This window comes from Eriocheir sinensis, chromosome 34 (assembly GCF_024679095.1).
Source record: "Eriocheir sinensis breed Jianghai 21 chromosome 34, ASM2467909v1, whole genome shotgun sequence".
In the NCBI taxonomy this organism is placed as follows: Eukaryota; Metazoa; Arthropoda; class Malacostraca; order Decapoda; family Varunidae; genus Eriocheir; species Eriocheir sinensis.
Window position 1 is genome coordinate 9,689,093 of NC_066542.1, and position 25,570 is coordinate 9,714,662.

At 41.4% G+C, this 25,570-nt stretch overlaps 1 protein-coding gene across 9 annotated transcripts in view; it reads right to left on the reverse strand.

The window, feature by feature from the left end:
• Positions 1 to 25,570, reverse strand: part of LOC127007035 (uncharacterized) — a 167,387-nt gene that overhangs the window by 103,449 nt on the left and 38,368 nt on the right. For all 9 annotated transcript variants that reach the window (XM_050877538.1, XM_050877536.1, XM_050877535.1 and 6 more), the window contains exons 4-6: positions 17,819 to 17,921; positions 15,493 to 15,593; positions 10,681 to 10,876 (exon numbers count right to left, since the gene is read on the reverse strand). In XM_050877538.1, the coding sequence (XP_050733495.1) occupies positions 10,681 to 10,876; positions 15,493 to 15,593; positions 17,819 to 17,921 (400 nt within the window). The remainder of the gene's footprint in view (positions 1 to 10,680; positions 10,877 to 15,492; positions 15,594 to 17,818; positions 17,922 to 25,570) is intronic.

A 25,570-nucleotide genomic window follows, 5' to 3' on the forward strand; every position in this document is an offset into this window, starting at 1 on the left:
AAAAGAAGGAGGTCAATTCGTGAAGGAGACATGGAAGGAAGGGAGAGAAAAATACGTGAAAAAAAAAAGAATTAGTAGGAAGGAAGAAGTGATGAAGTGGGGAAGCGAGAGAGAAAGAGAACTAGAGGGAAGGGAAAGAAAGAGAAACAATGAGAAAATAAGAAGGAGGTCAAAACGTGAAGGAGACATGGAAGGAAGGGAGAGAAAAATACGTGAAAAAAGAAGAATTAGTAGTCAGCTCAGTGAGGACTACACCGCTTTGCATCGTCAGCTGGAGTGCCTGGCGGAGGATCAGGGACTATATTCTTAAACGTACAGAGCTCCAAGTAAGAGTATTTACTAAGGCCATAGAGAAGATTAACCAGGTCTCTATGGGTGTTGTTTTCCATTTCAAGATCCAGAAGCCATTTGAAGCTAGCGTCAGCATCACAAAACAGTGCATAGAAATCCCAACAACTTCTACGAGAGGCTTTTCCAACGGGCGTATACAGGGGCGTCGATACGTTAGAGAGCACGGGGTCAGATTTGGGGTCATGTTCAGCTTGCCTCGCCGGCCCAGCGCTTTACACGCTCCCTCATTCCGCAACATCCCTTATGAGGCGAGGAGGCAAAAACTGCACAGCGTATTCCGCGAACTGGCCATCAGGAGCAGCCTCATGCGGAGAGTTAATGTTACGTCGGCATTTTTAAAGGCATGTCTGAGTTAATAAAGTGCATTTCCCGCTGTGGCTTCCCCGACTCTCGCCGCTTTGGTGTGTGTGAGGATGAGTTAAGGTTGTGGAGAGGTTGTACAGTTGGGAGGATTTGGTGTTTAAGTTTTCTGTGTGTGTTTGTTACGGTTGTTTTTGCTTCGCTTTCCTTTGCTTTTCATTGTATACGTGTTTGGTGTGTCTTTGCTATATTATTAGGATGAGTTAAGGTTCTGGAGAGGCTGTGAAGTTGGTGGGATTTGGTGTTTAAGTTTTCTGTGTGTGTTTGTTAAGGTTGTTTTAGCTTCGTTTTCCTTTGCTCTCCATTGCACGTGTTCGGTTCTGTGTATTGCTAGTATGAGTTAAGGTCGTGCAGAGGTTGTATAGTTGGGAGGATTTGGTGTTTAAGTTTGTGTTGTGTTTGTTAAGGTTGTTTTTGCTTCGTTTCCCTTTTGCTTTCTATTGCACTTGTTTGGTTTGTCTTTGCTGTATTGCTAGTATGAGTTAAGGTCGTGGAGAGGTTGTATAGTTGGGAGGATTTGGTGTTTAAGTTTGTGTTGTGTTTGTTAAGGTTGTATTTGCTTTTTAGTTTGTCTTTGCTGTATTGCTAGTATGAGTTAAGGTCGTGGAGAGGTTGTATAGTTGGGAGGATTTGGTGTTTAAGTTTTATGTGTGTGTTTGTTAAGGTTGTTTTAGCTTCGTTTTCCTTTGCTCTCCATTGCACGTGTTCGGTTCTTTGCTGTATTGTTAGGTTGAGTTAAGGTCGTGGAGAGGTTGTATAGTTGGAAGGATTTGGTGTTTTATTTTTTTCCTTTTGCTTTCTATTGCACTTGTTTGGTTTGTCTTTGCTGTATTGCTAGTATGAGTTAAGGTCGTGGAGAGGTTGTATAGTTGGGAGGATTTGGTGTTTAAGTTTTATGTGTGTGTTTGTTACGGTTGTATTTGCTTCGTTTCCCTTTTGCTTTCTATTGTACTTGTTTGGTTTATCTTTGCTGTATTGCTAGTTAAAGTGAGTTAAGGTTTTGGAGAGGCTGTGAAGTTAGTGGGATTTGGTGTGTTTGTTATGGTCATTTTTGCTTATTTTCCTTTGCTTTCCATTTCCATTTCCAGAGGACTACTACAAATTGAAGGAGGAGTTTCTAAGGGAATGAAATAAAAACGCTTATCAAAACAAACATAAGCTATCAAGTCCTCCTAATTCTATGACCCTTTTGGTAGTCTGACCCTTCCTCTATACCATGAAAACATATATAAGCTATCAGTCTCCCAGTTTTATGACCCTTTTGGTAGTCTGACCCTTCCTCTGTACCATGAACCTGTAGGAACCCTCATTAGCAGCCGATTCACCTTCTTTTCAGCCTTTGGAGATGGATAAAGTGAGAGGCGGGAGCGTCTGATATGGGCGACCTCCCTTCATCGCCCTCCTCGCCATTAAAATCGATGCTTCTATATTAATTAAAAAGTTTGCAGCTCATCGTATCATGTTTCCCGGCGGATCCATAGTTACTGGGTCGATAAACGTACCCATTTTTTTTTTTTATCTAAGAATCAAGTTGGTATTAATTTTGGTATTTGCTGGAAAGGGATTTAGTTACTCTTTTCATTCTCATTCAGTGTTTTTTTTCTATTCGGGGTCGATACATACATACCAAATTTCATCCTTTACTAACTAAGCTTTGTTGTTAGTTAGTCATCAAGTTATACGCGTGAATAAATTGTTTTAAGCTTAATCTAAACATTTGTTAGAAAGAGTTACTTGTTCTCTCATTCAGTTTTGTTTTTGATAATCTATTCTGGGTTGGTTCGTATAAGTACCAAATTTCTTTTTCTGGTCCTATCTTTTTCTTTAATTAGTCAAGTTAAAAACGTCAATAATTTGTTTTAAGCTTAATTTAAATATTTATTAGGGAGTTACTTTCTCTCTCATTCAGTTTTGTGTTTTCTTAATAAGTCATCAAGTTACGCGCGTCAATAATTTGTTTCAGCCTTAATTTTCATATAAGTTAGAACAAGAGTTAATTTTCCTTTCACCTTTGGCTTTGTTCTGGACTAATCATGACAAATTAACCACCAAGAGAACTATCTATTAAACTACTTAGTCCGTCTGTCTGTTTGTCTGTCTGTCTGTCTGTGTATATAAGTATGTGTGTTTGTCTGTTTTTTATATGTTTCTTTGTTTCCCTCTGCTTCTATTTCACTGATTCTGTTGCTATTTCTTTTTGCTGGATGCTTTCCCTTCTTTTATGTTTGTCTGTCTGTCTGTGTATATATGTGTGTTTGTCTGTTTTTTATATGTTTTTTTGTTTCCCTCTGCTTCTATTTCACTGATTCTGTTGCTATTTCTTTTTGCTGGATGGTTTCCCTTCTTTTATGTTTGTCTGTCCGTCTGTGTTTGACTCCAAGTTTGCTGTTGTTACTATGAGGAAAGTACAACAGGCAAGGGATATAACTTCTACTAATTGGTCTTTCCTTCCCGCGGCAAAACATCTTACCTCTTGTCATGTTCATTAGGGAAAGCGCATTAGAACATTAAAAAAAAAGACTTCCATTATAATCCTCTTAATGGTTCTCCAAATATTAGTACGTGTGTAGGTAAGTGTGGAGAAGGTAAAATCATGGTCCTTCTTTAACATTTCGGCGCTCAAGTACATATTTGACAAGGCTTTCCTAGGAGTTGTGGGCATTTCCAGGGGTAGTTTTATGACCCTGGTGGTATTCTGACCCTTCCTTTGTACCATGAACCTAAGAAACACATATCTGACAAGGTTTTCGTAGGAGTTGTGGGATTTCCAGGGGTAGTTTTATGGCCCTGGTGGTAGTCTGACCCTCCCTTTATACCACGAACCTAAGAAACACATATTTGACAAGGCTTTCGTAGGATTTGTGGGCACTTCCAGGGGTAGTTTTATGACCGTGGTGGTAGTCTGACCCTCCCTTTATACCACGAACCTAAGAAACCCATATTTGACAAGGCTTTCGTAGGAGTTGTGGGATTTCCAGGGGTAGTTTTATGGCCCTGGTGGTAGTCTGACCCTCCCTTTATACCACGAACCTAAGAAACCCATATTTGACAAGGCTTTCATAGGAGTTGTGGGATTTCAGGGTAGTTTATGGCCCTGGTGGTAGTCTGACCCTCCTTTATACCACGAACCTAAGAAACCCATATTTGACAAGGCTTTCGTAGGAGTTGTGGGATTTCAGGGTAGTTTATGGCCCTGGTGGTAGTCTGACCATCCCTTTATACCACGAACCTAAGAAACCCATATTTGACAAGGCTTTCGTAGGAGTTGTGGGATTTCCAGGGGTAGTTTTATGGCCCTGGTGGTAGTCTGACCCTCCCTTTATACCACGAACCTAAGAAACCCATATTTGACAAGGCTTTCGTAGGAGTTGTGGGATTTCCAGGGGTAGTTTTATGGCCCTGGTGGTAGTCTGACCCTCCCTTTATACCACGAACCTAAGAAACACATATTTGACAAGGCTTTCGTAGGAGTTGTGGGCACTTCCAGGGGTAGTTTTATGACCGTGGTGGTAGTCTGACCCTCCCTTTATACCACGAACCTAAGAAACACATATTTGACAAGGCTTTCGTAGGAGTTGTGGGATTTCCAGGGGTAGTTTTATGGCCCTGGTGGTAGTTTGACCCTCCCTTTATACCACGAACCTAAGAAACACATATTTGACAAGGCTTTCGTAGGAGTTGTGGGCATTTCCAGGGGTAGTTTTATGACCGTGGTGGTAGTTTAACCCTTCCTTTATGCCACGAACCTAAGAAACACATATTTGACAAGGCTTTCGTAGGAGTTGTGGGCATTTCCAGGACTAGTTTTATGATTCTGGTGGTATTCTGACCCTTCTTCTGCACCGTGAACCTAAAGAAGCACTCATGAGAACCCGATACATCTCCTTTTTTGGTATTTGGATATAGTTGGTGTGAGAGGCGGAAGCGACTGCAAATATCAACATGTGTACGAAGATTTTAATAATTACCTGATTTTCTACCTGTCAAGTGAGGTGTTTTTTTTTCATACACTTCCCTTGACATTTTTTTATACTTTTATCTCTTATGTTTTTATATAACTTCTTAATCTTTATTTTATTTTTACTGAACGGGTCAAAACTAATAGATTCGAGTCATATTTTCTTTTCAGCGTAGCAAAGTGACCTTGAACAAATATAAAAGGAGGAAGAAGAGGGAAGGAAGAGATGAAGGATGAAGAAAAACGAGGAAAGGAAGGAGGAGGAGGAGGAGGAGGAGGGAAAGGAGATTAGAAGCAAGGCAATTGATGAGGATGAAGGCAGTGATGTAGTGGTCTCTCTCTCTCTCTCTCTCTCTCTCTCTCTCTCTCTCTCTCTCTCTCTCTCTCTCTCTCTCTCCACAATATATTTTCCTCACTCCTCTTTCCTTTTTTTTTTTTTCATTTCGTTCCTGCATAAATTTATATTAAGAGGTTATTACTCTCTCTCTCTCTCTCTCTCTCTCTCTCTCTCTCTCTCTCTCTCTCTCTCTCTTTTTTTTTCCTTTCGTTCTTGCATAAATTTATATCAAGAGGTTATTACTCCCTCACTCTCTCTCTCTCTCTCTCTCTCTCTGTCTCCTGGAACACGTCCGCCGCCGGTCCATACAAATTGGTTCGAGTATTCGCTAAGCCGCCGGTTCTTATCAGTCTCGCAACGGATTGTCTCGTCTCGTTGTCGGGGACGGTTCCGGGAAGCTCAGAGGCGGAAGGCGGAAGGTACCTGAGCCAGCGTGTACAGCGGACGGTACTGCTCTGGAATCTGTGTCTTCACCTTACATGGGCGTGCGGGGGAAGGGAGGAAGACTTGATAGCTTATGTTTGTTTTGTTAAGCGTTTTTATTTTATTGCGTTAGTCTCTCCTTCAATCTGTAGTAGCCCTCGATCATTACAATGGGTGAAGTAATGTTCGAGTGTGTATGAGTGTGTGTGTGTGTGTGTGTGTGTGTGTGTGTGTGTGGATACCAGGTTAGAATTTGTTGTGGGTTTGGTAATAATTTGAAGGGGTGTTACTCACTGCCTGGTTACATTCGTCTCTGATAACAATAAAAGAGCCTCAGAACCTTCCTAAATGATTCCTGGTGCTGTTCCTGATGATGAGAATAATATAACAATAGCTAATGTCAAGGTTAGCCTCATTAAGGGTCACGGTAGAGTAATTCTGCTTAATCAGCGAAGTGGGAGGAAGAAAAGAAATTAACAAAACTGATTTCACGTTTAAAGTCCCATTAGCCGCCCCCGGTGCAGTTATAGCGCGGGAAAACGGCAGAATTACGCAGATTACGAAATGGAGCCGAACGATATCCATAATGCACTCAGGTGAACGCTTGAAAACGGCAACATTATCGGATCAGCTGCAAATCCACACACGGGCGGTGGAGTCGCTTTCTCCACCCACGCGGCACGGCGGCGGATAAGGAGTTAAATCGTGAGGATTATCAACACGCGCGGTTTTCATAGTGCACTCCCGAGAACACCTAAAAAGGGACATTCTCGGCTTCGGGCACATGATCCACCAACCCACCGACCCACACACACACACACAGCAGGCAGCGAAAAAAAAATGGAAATAAAAGTAAATAATGATAATTGTGAACTAGTGTGATTTTCTATAATGCAGCAGGTGAATGATTGAACAGGTAACATGTCAGCATCAGGCAGAAATACTCACTTGTTTTTCTTACACCAAAACAAACCAGGTAGACGAAAAAAAAGAATATAATGAGGATAGTGAACCAGAGTGATTTTCGATAATGCGCCAGGTGAATGATTGAACAGGTAACATTGTCAGCAACAGGAATAAATGGAAATAATGGAAACAAGGCGAGAGAGAGATAATAAAGAAGAAAAAGAAAAAGAAAAAAAGAAGAACAACCCTCAGGTCCACAACGCATACACCCACTGAGCAGGAAGGCCGCAAAAATGTAAAGTTTAAGGGATTATGACCTATAGTGATGTTCATAATGGGCGGACTGAAGAGGCAGCATTATCAGATTTAGACGCAAATCCACACCCACGACTATTGCCACGGAGATAAGCACACTCAGTACATACAGTTAGTGATAATGGAAAGTAGTTTACGATAATGTGGCGAGAGTAGGTGAAGAGAGGTAGTATGGAGGAGTATGGAACAAAACACACACAGAGCAAAATATAAAAGAAATACAGTGGATAAAAGGAGCGCGAGAGATTAAAGAAGTAGAAAAGAATAAATAAGAACAAAAGGAACAAAAAGAACAGAGAAATAACACACAAAAGGACCAGAATATAAAACCAATGGATACAAGGAGAGCGAGAGATTAAAGAAGAAGAAGAAGAAAAGAACAGGAGGAACAAAAAGAACAAAGAATGAAAAACGAAAGACACACACACACACACACACACACACACACACACACACACACACACACACACACACACACACACACAGAAGTAGCAGTCACCTCAGCTACTCACGGAAAAGGCGGATTGAATAAAAACTGACGCAGATGTGATGTCCGTAAAAAAAATATTGTCAGGCTCTTTGTTCTATATTTTACCGGCGGAGAAACTTTGAAGGTCACTCTGTAGTCGGTGGAGCAGTGTAGCCAAAACGAAAAAAAATCATGCAATACTATAGTGATTTTCGATGGTAGATTCCAGTGGTTAGAAAAAAGGGTGAGAGGAATATGATTAAAAATGAAAGATAAATGAAAATGGAGTAGGAAATAATGAAGAAGTGTAAAAAAAAAAAACCGAATACGAACATAGACAAAACGACTCATAAGTAAAGAAAATTTTTTATCCGAAGAACCACTATGAACAAAGGGAAAAACCGAAACAATGATAAAGAGTGCAAGGAATAAAGAAAAACTACAAATACAATAAAACAGTAAAATACATTAATAAACGGAGAGAGAGAGAGAGAGAGAGAGAGAGAGAGAGAGAGAGAGAGAGAGAGAGAGAGAGAGAGAGAGAGAGAGAGAGAGAGAGAGAGAGAGAGAGAGAGACGCCTCAGAATGTTTAATATTTTCTGAGCAGAACCACGACGGACCTTTGACCTTTAGAGAGAGAGAGAGAGAGAGAGAAGGCTAGGGAGGGTGGGAGAGAGAGTTTTAGAAGTGGGTGTTGGTGAAAGCAGTGGAGAGGAAGGGAAGATAGAACATTCATGAGAGACGGAGGAGGAGGAGGAGGAGGAGGAGGAGGAGGAGGAGGAAAGAAAAACTCGGAAGGCAAATAAAAGCGCATCAAGAGAAAACGAAAATCATGAGAGTGGAAATGTACATAAAAGAGGCGAAGGAAAAAAATCGAAAAAGAAAAAGAAAAAGAACGCAGATCGATCGAGAGAAAATACTAAGAAAAAAATGGGGAGGAGGAAGAAGAAGAGGAGGAGGAGGAGGAGGAGGAGGAGGAGAGGACGAGGAATAGGAGGAACACGATCAAATGAGAAAACCAATGGAAAAAAGGCGAGAAAAAGCAAAAAAGAAAACGAAAACGAAGGAAAGAAGAATAAGAACAAGATGGAAAAGAACGAAAACAAAAGAAAGAAAAAAACGAAAAAACTATGACAAACTTCAAGGTCCTAAGAAAATAATAATAATAATAATGATAATAATAATAATAATAATAATAATAATAATAATAATAATAATAATAATAATAATAATAATAATAATAATAATAATAATAATAATAACAATAATAATAATAACAATAATAGCAAAACGAAAACAGCTCCAAAAAATCACCGAGGAAATATTTTAAAAAGTGTCGATAGAGGAGGAGGAAAAAAAGTCTTGAGAAGGAGGAAACGAGAGGAAGGAGGGGAGGAAAAGAGGGAGTGAGAGAGAGAAGGGGGAAGAGTGTTGTTGGAGAGATGGATAGAGGAGGAGGAGGAGGAGGAGGAGGAGGAGAAAAGAGGTTGAGTGCATGAGAGTTGATGAATGTGTGCATGAAAGGAGGGAGAGAGGGAGGGAAGGAGGGAAGGGAGGAGTAGAGAAAGAGGAAGCAGGGAGGGAAGGAAGGAAGGAAGGAGTGGAGGAAGAGGAAGCAAGCATGGAAAAAGGAGGAGGAAGGAGAAGGGGAGAGAAAAAGAAGACCGATAGCGAGAGGAGGAGGAGGAGAGGAGGAGGAGGAGGAGGAGGGAAAGGAGAACAGGGAAGGAAGGAGAGGGGGTGGAAGAGGAGGTATACTAACAAAGGGTGGAGTCAGGGAGGGAGGAAAGAGGGAGAGAGGAGGAAAGGGAGGCGAGGGCGATGTGTGGGTGGTCATATGAGTGGGTGGCGACTGATATTTGAGGAGAGAGGGGGAGAGATAGAGAGAGGGAGAGAGAGAAGAGGGGGAAGCGAGGAGGTGTGGGCGGTGAAAGATAGGCAAGCAAGGGAGGGAGAGGAGGAAGAGAGGGGGAGCGGGGGGAAGAGGGGGAAGGGAGCAGAGTGGGTGGCAGGAGTGGAGACAAGAAAAGAGTGGGAGGGAGAAAGGTGAGAGTGAAGGCGTTAAAGGTAAGCAGGTGAGCGTGAAGGCGTTACAGGTAAGGCAGGTGAGTGTGGGAGGCGCATGGCAGAGAAAAATAACAACCAGAAAAGCAAGAAAAGAATAAAAAGTATAAAAAACAATAAAAAAAGGGCGTTACAGGTAAGGCAGGTGAGTGTAGGAGGTGCATGGCAGAAAACAAAAGAAGAAAAGCAAGACAAAGAATAAACGGTATAAAAAAACATTAAAAAAAATAAAATGCAAGAAGGACAATTAGATACGAAAACGAAAGGTCACTATTGGAAAAAACAAGAAGGTAAGGCCAAATTTGAGGATTTACCGTGTAGCAGCGACGGGTCAAATTTTTGCCATGATACAAACCCCACAAAATAGATGATACATAAACTGATCACAAAGGCTTTGATATATATTATGAAATGGTTTGCGTGAGTGATGATTTTTTTCTCATTTTTCTCGCTTAAGGGGCCTTTGAGAAACATGATCCCCGCAGCTACCGGGTTAAAACGAAGCATGTGAACTTGAAAGCTAAGGGAATAGATTGAGAATGAAAAAAAGAAAATAGTCCATGAAAGAAAGATGAAATAGGAGAGCAAAATATGACCTTAGAAACGAGAAAAATAGTCGCGTATGAAAAAAAAAGAACGAGAGAGTGAGTCGGTCGAGATAAAATTGTGACACAGAATCTTGGGGACACGAACATGACAGGTAAAAAAAAAAGAAAAAAAAAAGACATAACTGAAATGGAAGAGAAAATAAGCGAAAACTAATATCCTTCACCTACAACAACGGGACATGAATACAGACAAACAAATTATATACCTGAAAACAAAGAAAATGGGCAGGGGCTAACAGTGACCGGAACGTCTTGTGGGAAATATTGGGTAAAAAAGAATTAGAAAGAAAGTCGGAATTATAACGTAAAAACAGCAACTTCAAACCTAACATACCAGATATATAAAAAAAAAAGACGGACACCTGAAATAGAAAGGAAAGCGAATAACAACAAATTTCAACACCAACAAAACAATAACAAAACAAACCATCTGGAAACAACAAAAAAGGGCATAGAAAAACACGTCTGGTCGAAAATATAGGGAAAAAAAACAGAAAATAAAGTAAGTCGAAATCCAATCACAAAATACCAACTCAAAAACAACAACAGACATACAGATACAAAAAAAAAAAAACGAAAAGTAAAAGTTGAAATAGAAAAAAAAAACGAGAAAAACAACACCTTCCAACGCCGACAACAAAACAAATTACCAGAAAAAAAAGAAAAAAGAAAAGAAAAGAAACTTACCGGTGCGTCTTTTGGGAAACATTGGAAAGAAGAACAGAAAGAAAATAAACTCGAAATCAAAATCTAAAATAGCAACCCCCAAAAATAATAGATAGCGAAAAGAAAACGAAAACAACACCTTCCAACGCCAACAACAGGACAGAATACCAAACTAACTCCCTGAAAACAAACAAAAGAAAACGGGCGACCGGTTCACACTTACGTTTTGTGGGGCTCCAGGTCAAAGGCATCGAACTCGACCAGGAGGTGGGAGGAGGGCGGGGCGGTGAGGGTGGTGACGCAGGACTGTGAGGGCGGGTAGCGGGCGGGGAAGGCGGGCGAGGTGACGATGGTGGGCGGGCCGTGGAGGCTGACCATCAGATCTTGACTGCACGCCCACCTCTCCTCGCCTGTGGGTGCTGTGGGCGGGAATGAGGACGTATGTGAGTGATTGAATAGAGAATGAGTAAATAGGAGAATGGGTAACTGGAGGGGAGAAGAGAATAGGATAGTGAGGAAACGAAAGAGTGTGTGTGAATAGGTATGATAAAGTAGAGGAGTAAGAGAGAGAGATAGAGAAAATGAGTTAGTGAGGAAGTAAGAGGTAGCGTGAATCAGCAGAGGAGTGAGTGACTGCGTAGAGGAATAAGTTAGTGGAGAAAGAAGGGGATAGAATGAGGTGAGGAAGGAGTGAGGAAATAAGTGCATGAGTGAGTGAGTTAGGAGGAAAGTTTGTAATGAGAGAGGAAGAATGACTGCATGAGTGAGTGAGTGGTGAGAAAGTGAGTAGAGGAGGTTAGTGCTGTAGTTAGTGGTCCAAAGCGGAGAAAAAATGTGGACAGAATGAGTTGAGGAAGGAGTGAGGATATAAGTGCATGAATGAGTGAGTTAGGAGTTAAGTAAGTTAGTAATGAGAGAGGAAAAATGACTGCGTGTGTGAGTGAGTGGGGAGAGAGTAAGTGAGTAGAGGAAGTTAGTGCGTAGGTTAGTGGAGGGGAGGTGGAGAGATAACTGGTTCGTGAAGGGGGTGAGTGAATAATTGAATCAGTGAGAGAGGGAGTGAGGAATAATAGAGAAGTATGTTAAAGGAGGAAAGAGGAAAGAAAGAGTGGGCATGTTTGCAGTATCTCTACGGGTGTGTTTGAACTGAATGAAGACGCTGGGCTGTGTCTTCAAAATTAACCACCGGGCGTTCTGGAAAATACTCCCATTCCCATTTCCACTCAAATTTAGGTAACTTCAATTAAATATATCCCATCCTAACCTAACCTAACCAGACCTAGCCTAACCTGATCTGACATAACATAGCCTAACCTAACCTAACCTGACCTAACCTGAGCTAACCTAACCCGAGCTAACCTAATTAGACCTAACCGAACCATACCCAACCTGACCTGACATAACACACCCTAACTTAACCAAACCTAACCTGACCTAGCCTGACCTGACATAACATAGCCTAACCTAACCTGACCTATCCTGAGTTAACCTGACCTGACCTAACCTAACTAGACCTAACCGAGCCTCACCCAACCTGACCTGACATAACATAGCCTAACCTAACCAAACCTAACCTGGCCTAACCTAACCTGACCTGACCTGACCTGACCTGGAGGAGAGGGAGAGGTTGATTTAATGAGGAGGTTAGGCAGTGAGAGAGAGAGAGAGAGAGAGAGAGAGAGAGAGAGAGAGAGAGAGAGAGAGAGAGAGAGAGAGAGAGAGAGAGAGAGAAAGGAGAACATGAGGTAGGGAGGGAGGGAAATTGGGAGGCAGTAGTGTATGTGTCAATATGTGTGTGTGTGTATATGTGTGTGTGTGTGTGTGTGTGTGTGTGTGTGTGTGTGTGTGTGTGTGTGTGTGTTCGTGTCCAGGTAAGGGCCAGGTGACAGGTTATTAGTGGAGCGTATGGTTATTAAAGGTTACCTGGAGTTACCTGGTGATTGTAGACCCACCTGTACGGATGCTCTCTCTCTCTCTCTCTCTCTCTCTCTCTCTCTCTCTCTCTCTCTCTCTCTCTCCCTCCTTCCTTCCATTTATCCTTCCTTTCTTCCATTCTTTCCTTCCTTTCTTCCTTCCTAATATCCTTTTTACTTTTTTCCATTCCTCTCTTCCTCTCTGCTTTCCTTCCTTCGTTTCTTCTTTCCCTCCTTCCTTCCATATATCCTTCCTTCCTTTCTTCCTTCCATTCTTTCTTCCCTTCCTTCCATTCTCTCTTCCTTCCATCTTTCCTTCATTCCTTCCTATTTTCCTTTGTATATTTCTTCCACCCCTACTTCCTCTCTGCTTTCCTTCTTTCCTTCATCTTTCTTTCCTTCCTTCCATCTATCATTCCTTCCACTCTTTCTTTCCTTCCTTCCTTTCTCTCTTCCTTCGTTTCTTCTTTCCCTCCTTCCTTCCATCTATCCTTCCTTTCTCTCTTCCTTCCATTTTTTTCTTTCTTTCCTTCCTTCCTTCCCAGTCTTCATAATCACTAGAGTTATCGATCTGCTCCATCCACCCTTCCTCCCACTCTCTTTCCTCCCTCCTTCTTCCCTTCCACTCCCCCTCCCACTCTTCCTCCACCAATACTCTGAGACAAAGCCACTGGGTAAGCCTTCGTCGTTGGAGGAAGAGGAGGAGGAGGAGGAGGAGGAGGAGGAGGAGTAACGAAGAAGTAAAAAAGAAACTGCATAATGAAAGACTTATTATCATTATTATTATTATTATTATTATTATTATTATTATTATTATTATTATTATTACTTTTACTACTACTGCCCTACCTGTAATTATTAATCTGATACCTCTTCATACGCACCTGACACTGCCCTTTCTTTTTTAATAGCTAATTTGAACACCTGTCAAAAACACCTGTCTGTCTATCTATCTGTGTGTCTGTGTGTCCATCTCTCTCTCTCTCTCTCTCTCTCTCACATCAATATAGTAAGTGGCCGCCTCCAGCTCAGGTATTGTCCCCAAACCCGCCCACACCTGGCGCCCCAAAGGTCAGGAGTGCACTCTGTCTCACTCTCTCTCTCTCTCTGTCTGTCTGTATCTTAATCTGACTTTACTTCTATCTGTCTATCTATCTTAAGTATGTTGTGTTTCCTATAATCTGTCTGTTTGTTTTAATTCTTTTTCTGTTTTCCTATTTCATTATTTTACTTCTTTATTCATTTCTTTGTTTGTCTATCTCTTTCTGTTTATCTATCTATCTATCAATCTGTTTACTGTATGTTGTTTTTCCTCTAATCTACCTCTATGTGTTCCTAGTATGTCGGGTCTATTGATTCTTTGCCTGTTTGCCAATTTCATTATTTTACTTCTTTATTAATTTCTTTGTCTATCTCTCTCTGTTTATCTATCTATCTATCAATCTATTTACTGAATGTTGTTTTTCCTCTAATCTATCTATGTGTTCCTATTATGTTGCGTCTTTTAATTCTTTGTATGTTTTTCTATTTCATTATTTTACTTCTTAATTAATTTCTTTGTTTACCTGTCTTTCTATTAATCTGTCTATCTCTCAATCTATCCATCTATCGTATTTTGTTTTTCCTCTAATCTCTATGTTATCTCTTTTAATCCTTTGTTTTCATATTTTATCATTTCACTTTTTATTCATTTCTCTTATTCTCGCTTCGTTATTCCTCCTCTCCTTTCCCTACCTCACTCTCATATGTCTTTCCTCCCTTTCCGTGCTCTTCATCACTTCCTATTTTTCTTCTTTTTCATTCTCTATCGACCTGTTCCTCGCTTCTCTGTCTGTCTGTCTGTTTGTCTGTTTCTCTCTCCGTGTGTTTCTTTTTCTCTCACTTTTTGTCCTCCACGCCTGTCCCTCCTCCTCCTCCTCCTCCTCCTCCTCCTCCTCCTCTTCCTCCTCCCCTCTCTCTCCCTTGCTTCCTTCCATTTCTTAACTTTTCTACGATTTTGAAGCGACCATGAAAATGAAGGAGGAGGAGGAGGAGGAGGAGGAGGAAGAGAGGAGGAGGAGGAGGAGAATATAGAATGGTAAAGACGAGCAAAGAATTTTTATTTCACTCCATTTTTTTTGTTTTCTTTTTTCTTCTTTTGCTCTTTCGTCATGCATGTGAGAGAATGCAAGAAGTTAACGGATGACCCTGACCTCTCTCTCTCTCTCTCTCTCTCTCTCTCTCTCTCTCTCTCTTCTCTCTTCTATCCTTTCTCTCCCTTCTGACCCTTTTTCTTTCCCTTCTAACTGTTCCACCTGTCACCCTTTTCCTTTTTTATCTCCCTTTCACAATACCTTTCTTTTCCTTTCTCTTTTCCCACCTTTCTCTCACTCACAATAACCTTCTATACCCATTCTTCTCCTACCATATATTTACCCCTTACAAATCCTTCTCTTTTTTATTAAACATACAATCAGTCAATCAGTCAATGTACCTGTCTATTCACTAATCAACCCGTCAATCAGTCTCTATCCACCAATGTCTGTATTTCTTTATTCAGTTGTCTGCACCGCTAAAGCCTCCATTTTCGATTCTCTACAACTCAGTCACTACATAAACTAACAGACAAACACTTATAATGCAGGAGTTGTTGTTATATTCGCATTTTTTTGGCATTGCTCGCTCTGATGGCCTTGAAATTTTGCATGAGTCCAACAAAAAACGGAAAAAAATGACAAATACAAAAATATGGAAAGTCAGGCTGGGAGTTCGCTTTTACATATACAGACAGACAGACAGACAGGTACAAAAAGATGGACAGAGACATACACACTAACACACACTCTCTCTCTATCTATCTGTCTTTTCTATTTTATCATCTTTTATTTCTTCTCTTCTCTTTTTTTTCCGTTTCGTTCTTTTTTCTCTCTTCTTTTTTCCTTTCCTTTCCTTATTTTCTTTCTTTTCTTCTGTCTCTTTGTTATGCCTCTGTATTTTTATTTTCCTTCTTTTTTTATCTTCTTTTCTCTCGTCTTTCTTTTCTTTTCTCTTTTCTCTTCCTTTCATTCCATTTCTACTCCACCCTACTCTCTCTCTCTCTCTCTCTCTCTCTCTCTCTCTCTCACACACACACACACACTCACCTCCCGGCGCCCGCCTCTCACACAGGAACGGGTTCTTGGCGGCGCAGTTCCTGTCGTTCCAAAAGAGACGCTCGGTGGTCCTCGAACCCTTGCTGGCCCGCCTGAAATTAGAAAAAGAAGAGTGAGTGTGGTTGAGTGACTGTGTGTGTGAGTGTGAGTGAGTGAGGGACTGCGTAGGTGAGGGAGGGATGGAGGGAGAGACGGAAGGCGGGAGGGAGGGAAGGATGAAGGTAGGGAGGGAGGGAAGGAGGGAGGGAGAGGGAGTGAAATGCCTCCACGTGACGTCATGAGGAGTATCCAATCCTAACTCCTTATTCATAAACCTTTTAGGGCTTCCACATCCACATAATTGATTCCACACTCACATGATTGACACATAACACTCACACAACAAACCTAACACACATAACTGATTTCACACTCACATTAATTCCCAAATGACAAACGGAACATTAAGTCCAAGTTTTAGCAACCTCGAGCCAGGGTTTCCAAATTATCGTACTCAGCCACTCAGCACATCGTATTTCCCGGTTTCTGACACACCTATCGCAAATAAACACCAATAAGTAATGCTTTTAATGATAACTTTAGCTGGAATCTCGTTATCTGTGTGGGTAGGGAGGTTTGGGGCCCTGGAACTGATAAATGCGATGTTTTGAGTACGATAATATGGTAACGCTGCCTCGAGAATTCATCTGAACAAACATCCCTCAACTATTTCAGGCATTTCAACTCTTTATTCTTTGTGACGGGAATGACAAGGGACACATAAGCTGCTTTTTCCTCCCTGTTTGCCTGCCTTTATCCTCCCTTTGATCTGAGCAGTCACTAATTAGAGTAAACAGAACGAGTCTTCACACCTCCCTCCTTGTTTGCTTCGTCCACTGTCACGGCGATGCTTTTGTTAATTAGTCCGTGAGGGTCGTGGTGGTTAATGACGCCGTTGTTTCTGCCTTACTGGAGCTGTTTGTCCTTCCCCCCGACTTCCTTCCCTTCCCTTCCTTTGTCTTCGTTTTCTTCTTCCCATCCTTTTTCTCCTACTTTGCCACCCTTTCTTCCCTTTCTTTGGCTACGTTTCCTTCACTTTGTCCTTTCCTTACCTTCTTCCACTCTTTCCTCTCTGTTCTAGTCACCCCTTCCCTTTTCTTTGTCTCCGTTTTCTTTTTCCTCTCTCCCATTCTCTCCTCTCCGTTCTCGCCACCTCTTTCCTACTTTTCTTTGTCTCCGTTTTCTATTTCCTTTCTCCCACACTTAACTTCTCTATTCCCATTCTCTCCTCTCTGTTCTAGTCACCCCTTCCCTTTTCTTTGTCTCCGTTTTCTTTTTCCTTTCTCCCATACTTCACTTCTCTCCTCCCATTCTCTCCTCTCTGTTCTAGCCACCCCTTTCCTACTTTTCTTTGTCTCCGTTTTCTTCTTCCTTTCTCCCTTCCTTACCTTCTCTACTTCCACTGTCTATGTCATCAGTCTTCCCTTCCTCTAGCTTCCCTTCTGTTCATCTGTACCCACACTACCACCGCCATCACCACCATCACCACCTTCCCTTCCCTTCCTTACCTTCTCTACTCTCACTGTCTCTATGTAGTCAGGTTTCCCTTCCTCTGGCTTCCCTTCTGCTACTCCGCCCCCCACACCACCACCACGACCACCACTATACACCTTCCCCTTCTCCTCCCTTCCCCTCCCTTCCCTTCCCTTCCCTTGGGCTTGGCTTGATTAAATACTCTTCTCCAGCACACCACGACCCACGCCCGTACCATTGCTTACATTCTGAGGCCGGAAGTTCACCTGCACCTCACCTGTCTTCATTTGTATTTACCTGTCCATTCCGTTTGTACCTGTTTGAGAGTACCTGGATGCTTTTTTTTATATAACTGACTGACTTGTTATCGTATTATTGAAGCTCTCTGTTTTGATTTATTTAATTGAATGTACGTGAAATTAATGTTACCTGTTGATGGAGTGTAAGTATTTATGAATTTATTTCGTGAAGTATGGGTGTATCACGTGATCCGACGGTATTGATTATATAGGAAGAAATAGCCCTTGAGAGAGAGAGAGAGAGAGAGAGAGAGAGAGAGAGAGAGAGAGAGAGAGAGAGAGAGAGAGAGAGAGAGAGAGAGAGAGATAAAGAAAGAAAAGAAAGGAAGAAAAAGAAAGAAAGAGAAAGAAAGACAGAGAAAGTGAAAGAAGAGAAGGGCAAACATACATAAAAACAAAAAGACAAGCACACACACACACACACACACACACACACTCATCAGGGAAGGTTACAGACAAAGCGACCGTATACCAACCACACAACCAGACCACAGTGAATGACTAACCTGTAGGCAGCCCGCAGCTCCACGCAGTCCTCGCCAAGCCCAAGCCCATCGTCAGAAGGTTGGGCCCCGTAGCCGCCTTGGTCGCTCCAGCCGGGGAACCACTCTGCCAGGGAAGAGAGGAAGCTTGTAAGTGATGAAGGTCGGTACTGTCAAACGCTTCCTTCCCTCCTCCTCTTCTCTTGTTTCCCCTTCTCTTTCTTCCCATCCCCTTTCCCTTCTATCCCTTCCCCCTTTTTCTCTCCTCCCCTTTGTGTTTGTGAGGAAAGAGGCGCTGGAGTGAAACAGAGAGATTGATGGAGGAAGAGAGAGAGAGGGAGAGAGGGAGGAGGAGGAGGAGGAAGAATCACAGTACTCATTCCATATTCTCTCCATTATTAGGGAGGAAAAGAGAAGAGGAGGTTTGCGGATTAGATGGAGAGATTATAAGCTAATGAAGAGCCGGAACCAATTTAGAAAGGATGGGAGAGAGGAGAGGAGGAAGATTGGAAAGACGGGGGAAAAGAGATAAGAAGAGGGAGGGAGAGGATGCGAAGAAAGGGAGGTTGAGAGAGGAGAGAAGGGAGAATAAGGAGAAAGGAGAAGGGGAGAGAGAAGGAGAGGAAGGGAGAGTAGGAAGAAAGGGGAAGGGGAGAGATGGGTAGAGGAAGGGAGAGAAAGGGAAGGTAGGAAAAGGGAAGAAAGAGGAGGGGAAGGGAGAGGAAGGAAGACCGAGAAGTGGAAATGGGTAACAAAGAAGGGAAGATGAAGGAAAAAGGGAGAGAGAGAGAGAGAGAGAGAGAGAGAGAGAGAGAGAGAGAGAGAAATGTGGCAAGAATTGGTCGCTCTACCTGTTGATATGTTGAATAACTTGACAAGCCTTCCCTCCCTCCTTCCCTTCCTTCCTGCCTCTCTCCCTTCTTCCCTCCTGTCCCTCCCTCTCTACCATTTATCTCGACTTCCTCCTCCTCCTCCTCCTCCTCCTCCTCCTCCTCCTCCTCCTCCTCCTCCTCTTCCTACTTCACCGACTCTTATCAACCTCTCTTCCTCCTCTTCCTCCTCCTCCTCTTCATCCTCTCCTACTTCCTGTTCCCTAGTATGAAAGTCTTCCTCACTCGCTCGCTCTTTTTATCTTCACACACACACACACACACACACACACACACACACACACACACACACACACACACACACACACACAGAGAGAGAGAGAGAGAGAGAGAGAGAGAGAGAGAGAGAGAGAGAGAGTGTGTGTGTGCTTAGCCCTCCCCCCCCCTCCCCCCCTCTCTCCTGCTCTTCATAAGTATTGTCAACACATTTTGTTTGCGTAACCTTCCCTCTTTCCCTCCTCCATCTCCTCCTCCTCTTCCTCTTTCTCTCCATTTATTCCTCCCTCTTAACCGATACTATACTCCCCTTCCCTCCCCTCTACCTCCCCTCTTCTGTCTCTTCCTCTGTCTCTCTCTTCCCTCTCTTACTCCCTCCTCTGTTTTCTCCTTCTCTACCTGTTTCGTTGATGAGCTACTTTCCCCTCCTCCTCCTCCTCCTCCTCCTCCTCCTCCACCTCTTCCCCTTCCTTCTCCTCTGTCTCTCGCAACCTGTTCTTCCTCCTTCCTTCCTCTCCCTCACTCTTCTCTCCTATCTCTTCGTACCCATTTTTCCTCCTCCTCCTCCTCCTCCTCCTCTTTAACAATGGAAGCTAAGCTGAAAGAAATAATTGAACCCGTTTTGTTTAGTCTTAAAGGTGAATATTTAACCGCAGCCACCGCCATACTCTCTCTCTCTCTCTCTCTCTCTCTCTCTCTCTCTCTCTCTCTCTCTCTCTCTCTCTCTCTCTCTCTCTCTCTCTCCTCTTTTCCCTTCAGATCAAATCATGAGTATTCAGAGGAGGAGAGAGAAAGGAGGAAGGAGGAGGAGGAGGAGGAGGAGGAGGAGGAGGAGGAGGAGGAGGAGGAGGAGGAAGGAAACATAAGGCGTCTGTTGAGTGGTTAAAGGGGAGGTGTGTGTGTGTGTGTGTGTGTGTGTGTGTGTGTTTAGCTGTATTGATGTCAACACACACACACACACACACACACACACACACACACACACACACACACACACGCACACACACACTCAACGGATCACAATTAATATCTTTCAATTAAATCCTTTTTGCCAGTTCCGGATGGACAAAAATTAGTAATGATGGAGAATGATTTAATGGTGGTGGTGGTGGTAATGATGATGGTGGTGGTGGTAGTGGTGATGGTGGTGGTGGTGGTAGTGGTGGTGGTGGTGGTGGTGGTAGATGAGCCATTTCCGTTTTTCCATACACTAACTTGCCTAATCTCTCTCTCTCTCTCTCTCTCTCTCTCTCTACCTTCACTTTCTTAATCTTTTCTGTCTACATTATATTATTTTCTTCTTCAGTTTTTCTTGGTGTTTTTTTTTTGGTTTTGGTCTTTCTTGTTTTGTTTTTTTCTTTTTTCTTGGATTTGTTTTTTCTTGTTTTTTTTTCTTGTTTTGGTCTTTCTTGTTTTTTTTCTTGTTTTTTTCTTGGTCTATTTTTCTTGGTTTTGGTCTTTCTTGGTCTTTTTTCTTGGTCTTGGTCTTTCTTGGTCTATTTTTCTTGGTCTTGGTCTTTCTTGGTCTATTTTTCTTGGTTTTGATCTTTCTTGGTCTATTTTTCTTGGTTTTGGTCTTTCTTGGTCTATTTTTCTTGGTTTTGGTCTTTCTTGGTCTATTTTTCTTGGTTTTGGTCTTTCTTGGTCTATTTTTCTTGGTTTTGGTCTTTCTTGGTCTATTTTTCTTGGTCTTGGTCTTTCTTGGTCTATTTTTCTTGGTTTTGGTCTTTCTTGGTCTATTTTTCTTGGTTTTGGTCTTTCTTGGTCTATTTTTCTTGGTTTTGGTCTTTCTTGGTCTATTTTTCTTGGTTTTGGTCTTTCTTGGTCTATTTTCTTGGTTTTGGTCTTTCTTGGTCTATTTTTCTTGGTTTTGGTCTTTCTTGGTCTATTTTTCTTGGTTTTGGTCTTTCTTGGTCTATTTTTCTTGGTTTTGGTCTTTCTTGGTCTATTTTTCTTGGTTTTGGTCTTTCTTGGTCTATTTTTCTTGGTCTTGGTCTTTCTTGGTCTATTTTTCTTGGTCTTGGTCTTTCTTGGTCTATTTTTCTTGGTCTTGGTCTTTCATGGTCTTTTATCTTGGTTTTGGTATTTTTTGGTCTATTTCTTGGTCTTTTTTCTTGGTCTTTTTTTTTGGTCTTTTTTCTAGGTTTTGGTCTTTCTTGGTCTTTTTTTAGGGTCTTTTACCTTGGTCTTTCTTGCCTGCATCATATTTTCCTCTCCAGTTATTTTCCAGTTCTTGGTTTCCTTGTTCCTCCTTCCTCCATGTCTTCCTCTTTTTCTTCCTCCTCTTCCTCTTTCAACCCTTATCTCTTCCCCTTGTTCTTCTCGGTATTTTTCATTTCCCTGTTTTCTTCATTCCACGGTTTTATTCACTGTTTCCTTTCCTTCTTTATTTCTTTCTTTTCTTTTCGTTTTATCTCCCCTTCTTAAACAGCCTTCTGGAAATCTGTCTTTTTTCGATAATATACAACTTTCATTTTTACCTATGACTAATTTCCTTCCTCCTATTTCCTATTTTCCTTATTTCTCGCACTTTTTCCTTTACTGTTTTGATTATTTTCAGTATACTTTTCCTTTCTTATATATATTTTCCGCTCAATTTCTCCTTTTTTAAGTACCCCATTTTTACCTGTCACTAATTTCCTTTTCCTATTTCATATTTTCATTATTTCCGTTTTTTTCCTTAACTGTTTTGATTATCTCCGTTATACTTTTCCTTTCTTATATATAATTTCCGCTCAATTTCTCCTTTTTTAAGTACCCCATTTTTACCTGTCACTAATTTCCTTTTCCTATTTCATATTTTCCCAATTTCTCGCACTTTTCCTGAACTGTTTTGGTTATTTCTATTATATTATCCTTTCTTATATATATTTTTTTCACATTTTCTTCAAGGTATTCAAAATTTCATTACATTTCCGTAGATTTAATCAGCTACGTATCATCATCGAATAGGCCAACTTCTTCCTCCACTTTCTCTTCTTGCTTCTTTCTCATTTTCCTTTTCCTCTTCCTCCTCTTCTTAAATCACCTACTATGCTTCGTTATCTATTTCTTCTCCCCATTCTTTCATTCATGCCACAATCCACCTATTCCTCCTCCTCCTCCTCCTCCTCTTCCTCCAATTTTCTCTCCCCTCTAATTCCTCCATTTCCGCCTCCTGCCCTCCTTCTCCACGGTAACAAATTCCTGATCCTCCTCCTCCTCCTCCCCCTCCTCCTCCTCCTTTATATTTCCACTTAACCTCCTTGCTTCCCTACCTTCTACCACTATCACCACTACCTCCTCCTCCTCCTCCTCCTCCTCCTCCTCCTCCTTCTCTTCCACCTCGCAACACTGGGTAGACTTTCATATCCGCCGCAGCTCTCCCATGTGTGTGTGTGTGTGTGTGTGTGTGTGTGTGTGTGTGTGTGTGTGTGTGTGTGTGTGTGTGTGTGTGTGAGTAAGGATTTTCAGGATTACGGAAGGATAACAAGGTTGAATAAAAAAAAGAACTTTGCTTTGGTGTACATAAAGAGATCAAGGGGTGTGTACGTATGTGTGTGTGTGTGTGTGTGTGTGTGTGTGTGTGTGTGTGTGTGTTGCAACGCCTTCCTCTCAACACCCCGCAGCCATCACACACACACACACACACACACACACACACACACACACACACAAACACACACACTTTTGAATTACCCTCTTTTTCAATCTTTTCAAAACACCAACAGAGGAGAACAAACTTTTACAATCGACTGTTTTGAGAGTGAAAATCGTAAACATGGTAGAGGAGGAGGAGGAGGAGGAGGAGGACAGAGGATACGATCTATTACTTCCTCCTCCTCCTCCTCTAATTCCTCCTCCTCCTCCTCCTCCTCCTCCTCCTCCTCCTCCTCCTCCTCCTTCTCCCCCTCCTCCTCTGAACAGCGGAAACATCGTTGTAAAATCAGGACAGGTTTGATCGGTGAAAGGAAAAGAAAAATAAGGAGTGACAAAAGGGAAAAATATCTCCTCCGTTGAGCTATTAAAGAGAAAATGGGCAGAGAGAGAAGGCAGAGAGAAAGAGGGAGAGAGAGAGAGGGAAGAGAGAGGAGGGAAAATGTCAAAGAGGGAGAGAGGGAGGCTGGCAGAGAGGGAGTGAAAGAATGATGGAGGAAAAGAAGGGAGAGGGAGGGAGGGATGGAGGGAAAGAAGGGAGGTGGAGAGGAGGGAGGGAGGGAGAGACGAAAAGAGTGAGGGACAGGGAGATGGATGGAGGGCTGAATTGATGGTGGGAGGGAGGGAGAGAGGAAGGGAGGGAAGGAGAAGGGAGGAAGGGAGGGAGGAGAGAAGGGAAGGAAAGAAAGTAAGGGAGAGTCGAGGAAGGAAGAAGATAATAATAAGAGAGAGAGAGTCATTCTCTCTCTCTCTCTCTCTCTCTCTCTCTCTCTCTCTCTCTCTCTCTCTCTCTCTCTCACTATCGTAAAAAAGTAGAAGAGAACATGAAATAGGTACTGAAAAAAAGAGGAGGAGAAGGAGGAAGAAGAAGAAGAGCAGGAGGAGGAGGAGGAGGAGGAGGAGGAGGAGGAGGAGGAGGAGGAGGAGAAGAAGAGGAGGAGGTAAGGAAAAATACATTAGAAACAATAGCAAAGGAATAATTAATGAGGAAGAGGAATAATGGAAGATTAATAAAAAAAGAATATTAGGAGGAGGAAGAGAAAGACAGGAGGAGGAGAGGGAAGAGAAAGAGGAGGAAGAGGAGGAGGAAAGATGGAAAAAGAGCAAGAGAAACCAACGCTAGGCAGAAATAAAGAACTCAAATCCGGCGCCATAATAAATGCACATATGTAAGAGAAAATAAAGAAGATATACAGAAGTGAATACAAAAGAGGATGAATATGGAAGAGTGTGATGGGAAAGATTTGAACACGAACCGAGAAAAGGAGCGAAAAGAAAATGTTAAAGAAAAGAATGAGTGAGTGAGAAAATGAATATAGAAGGAATAAACAGTTCGGGATTAGGAAACAATAAGAAAGAAAGAAGACGAGAGAAAAAGAAAATGATAAAGAAAAGAATGAGTGAGAAGGAGAAAATGAATATAGAAGGAATAAACAGTTCGGGATTAGGAAAGAATAAGAAAGAAAGAAGAAGAGAGAAAAAGAAAATGATAAAGAATAGAATGTGTGAGAAGGAGAAAATGAATATAGAAGGAATAAACAGTTCGGGATTAGGAAAGAATAAGAAAGAAAGAAAAAGAGAGAAAAAGAAAATGATAAAGAAAAGAATGTGTGAGAAGGAGAAAATGAATATAGAAGGAATAAACAGTTCGGGATTAGGAAAGAATAAGAAAGAAAGGAGAAGAGAGAGAAAGAGAGAGCGTTAGATAAAGAGACAGAGAGGACGGTAGACACAAATAAAATGGTCAGTAGGAGAGAGAGAGAAAATGGAAAAAAGAGAAAGAAAATTATAATGGAAGAGTATAAGGGAAAAAAGAAAGAAATGGAGATAGCAAGTAAGAAAAGAGAAAAGCAAAAAGCAAAATTGAAAATACAGATAAAGGGAAAAGGAAAGAAATGGAGATAGCAAGTAAGAAAACAGAAAAGAAAAAAATGCAAACTAGAAAATACAAAGAGGAAGGGCACAGAAAGAAACAAAGAAATAAAGGAGAAAAAAAAAAACAGAGGCAGAAAGGAGGGGAGACTGAAACAATTAAAGAGAAAGAGAAAAGTTATATTGAAAGGACAGAGAAAAACATGGAAAGGACGAAAAAGAAGAAAAAAATATAGGCAGATAGAAAGGGAGACAAAAAGAATGAAAAAAAAAGAAGAAAAATATAAAGAAAGATTAACAGAAAGAAGGAATAAGAGATCAGAGTAAAAGAAGATACAAAAACAGAAAGAAACACAGAAAATGCAGCCGTTAAAATTGGGGGGGTATGCAAATCGTCCGGAGCAGAAGCGACATCTGGAGAGGGAGTTAAAATTGCCACTCCCAGGCGGATGACGCGAGTTGCTGAGGATTACACGGAGCTAAAACACTGAAGTAAAAGGGAAACACGTGAAATAAAGCAGTTGAAAGATAAATGTGGAAAATTAAATAGTAAAGTTAATGGCGAAATAAGATGAATATTGCAGAGAAATTAAAGGGAATATAAGGGAAATTAAACAGTGAAATTAAACGGTACAAAAGCGAAATAAACTAAATAAACTTGCTAAAATAATGAATCTAAAAGGGAATCACGTGAAATAAAGCAGTTAAATTGAAAGATAAATAAGGGAAATAAAATAGAAAAGTAAATGGGGAAATAAGACGAATATTGCAGTGAAATTAAAGGGAATATGAGGGAAATTAAGAAGTAAAATTAAAAACACGTGAAATAAAGCAGCTAAATTGAAAGATAAATAAATATAGGAAATTAAATAGTAAAGTCAATGGGGAAATAAGATGAATATTGCAGTGAAATTAAAGGGAATATGAGGGAAATTAAAACAGTGAAATTAAACGTTACAAAAGCGAAATAAATAGAAGTGAATTTAAAGAGCAAGTAAGGGCAAAGAAATACTGAAGTTACGGGGCATAACTTCAAAATAAAACATTGAGGTTAAAACACTGAAGGTAAAAGATAAATACGCGATAAAACAAAACCGTAAAGGAGTATAGAAGTGCAATAAGACAATGAAACTAATGGGTTAATACGCGAAATATAGAAGTG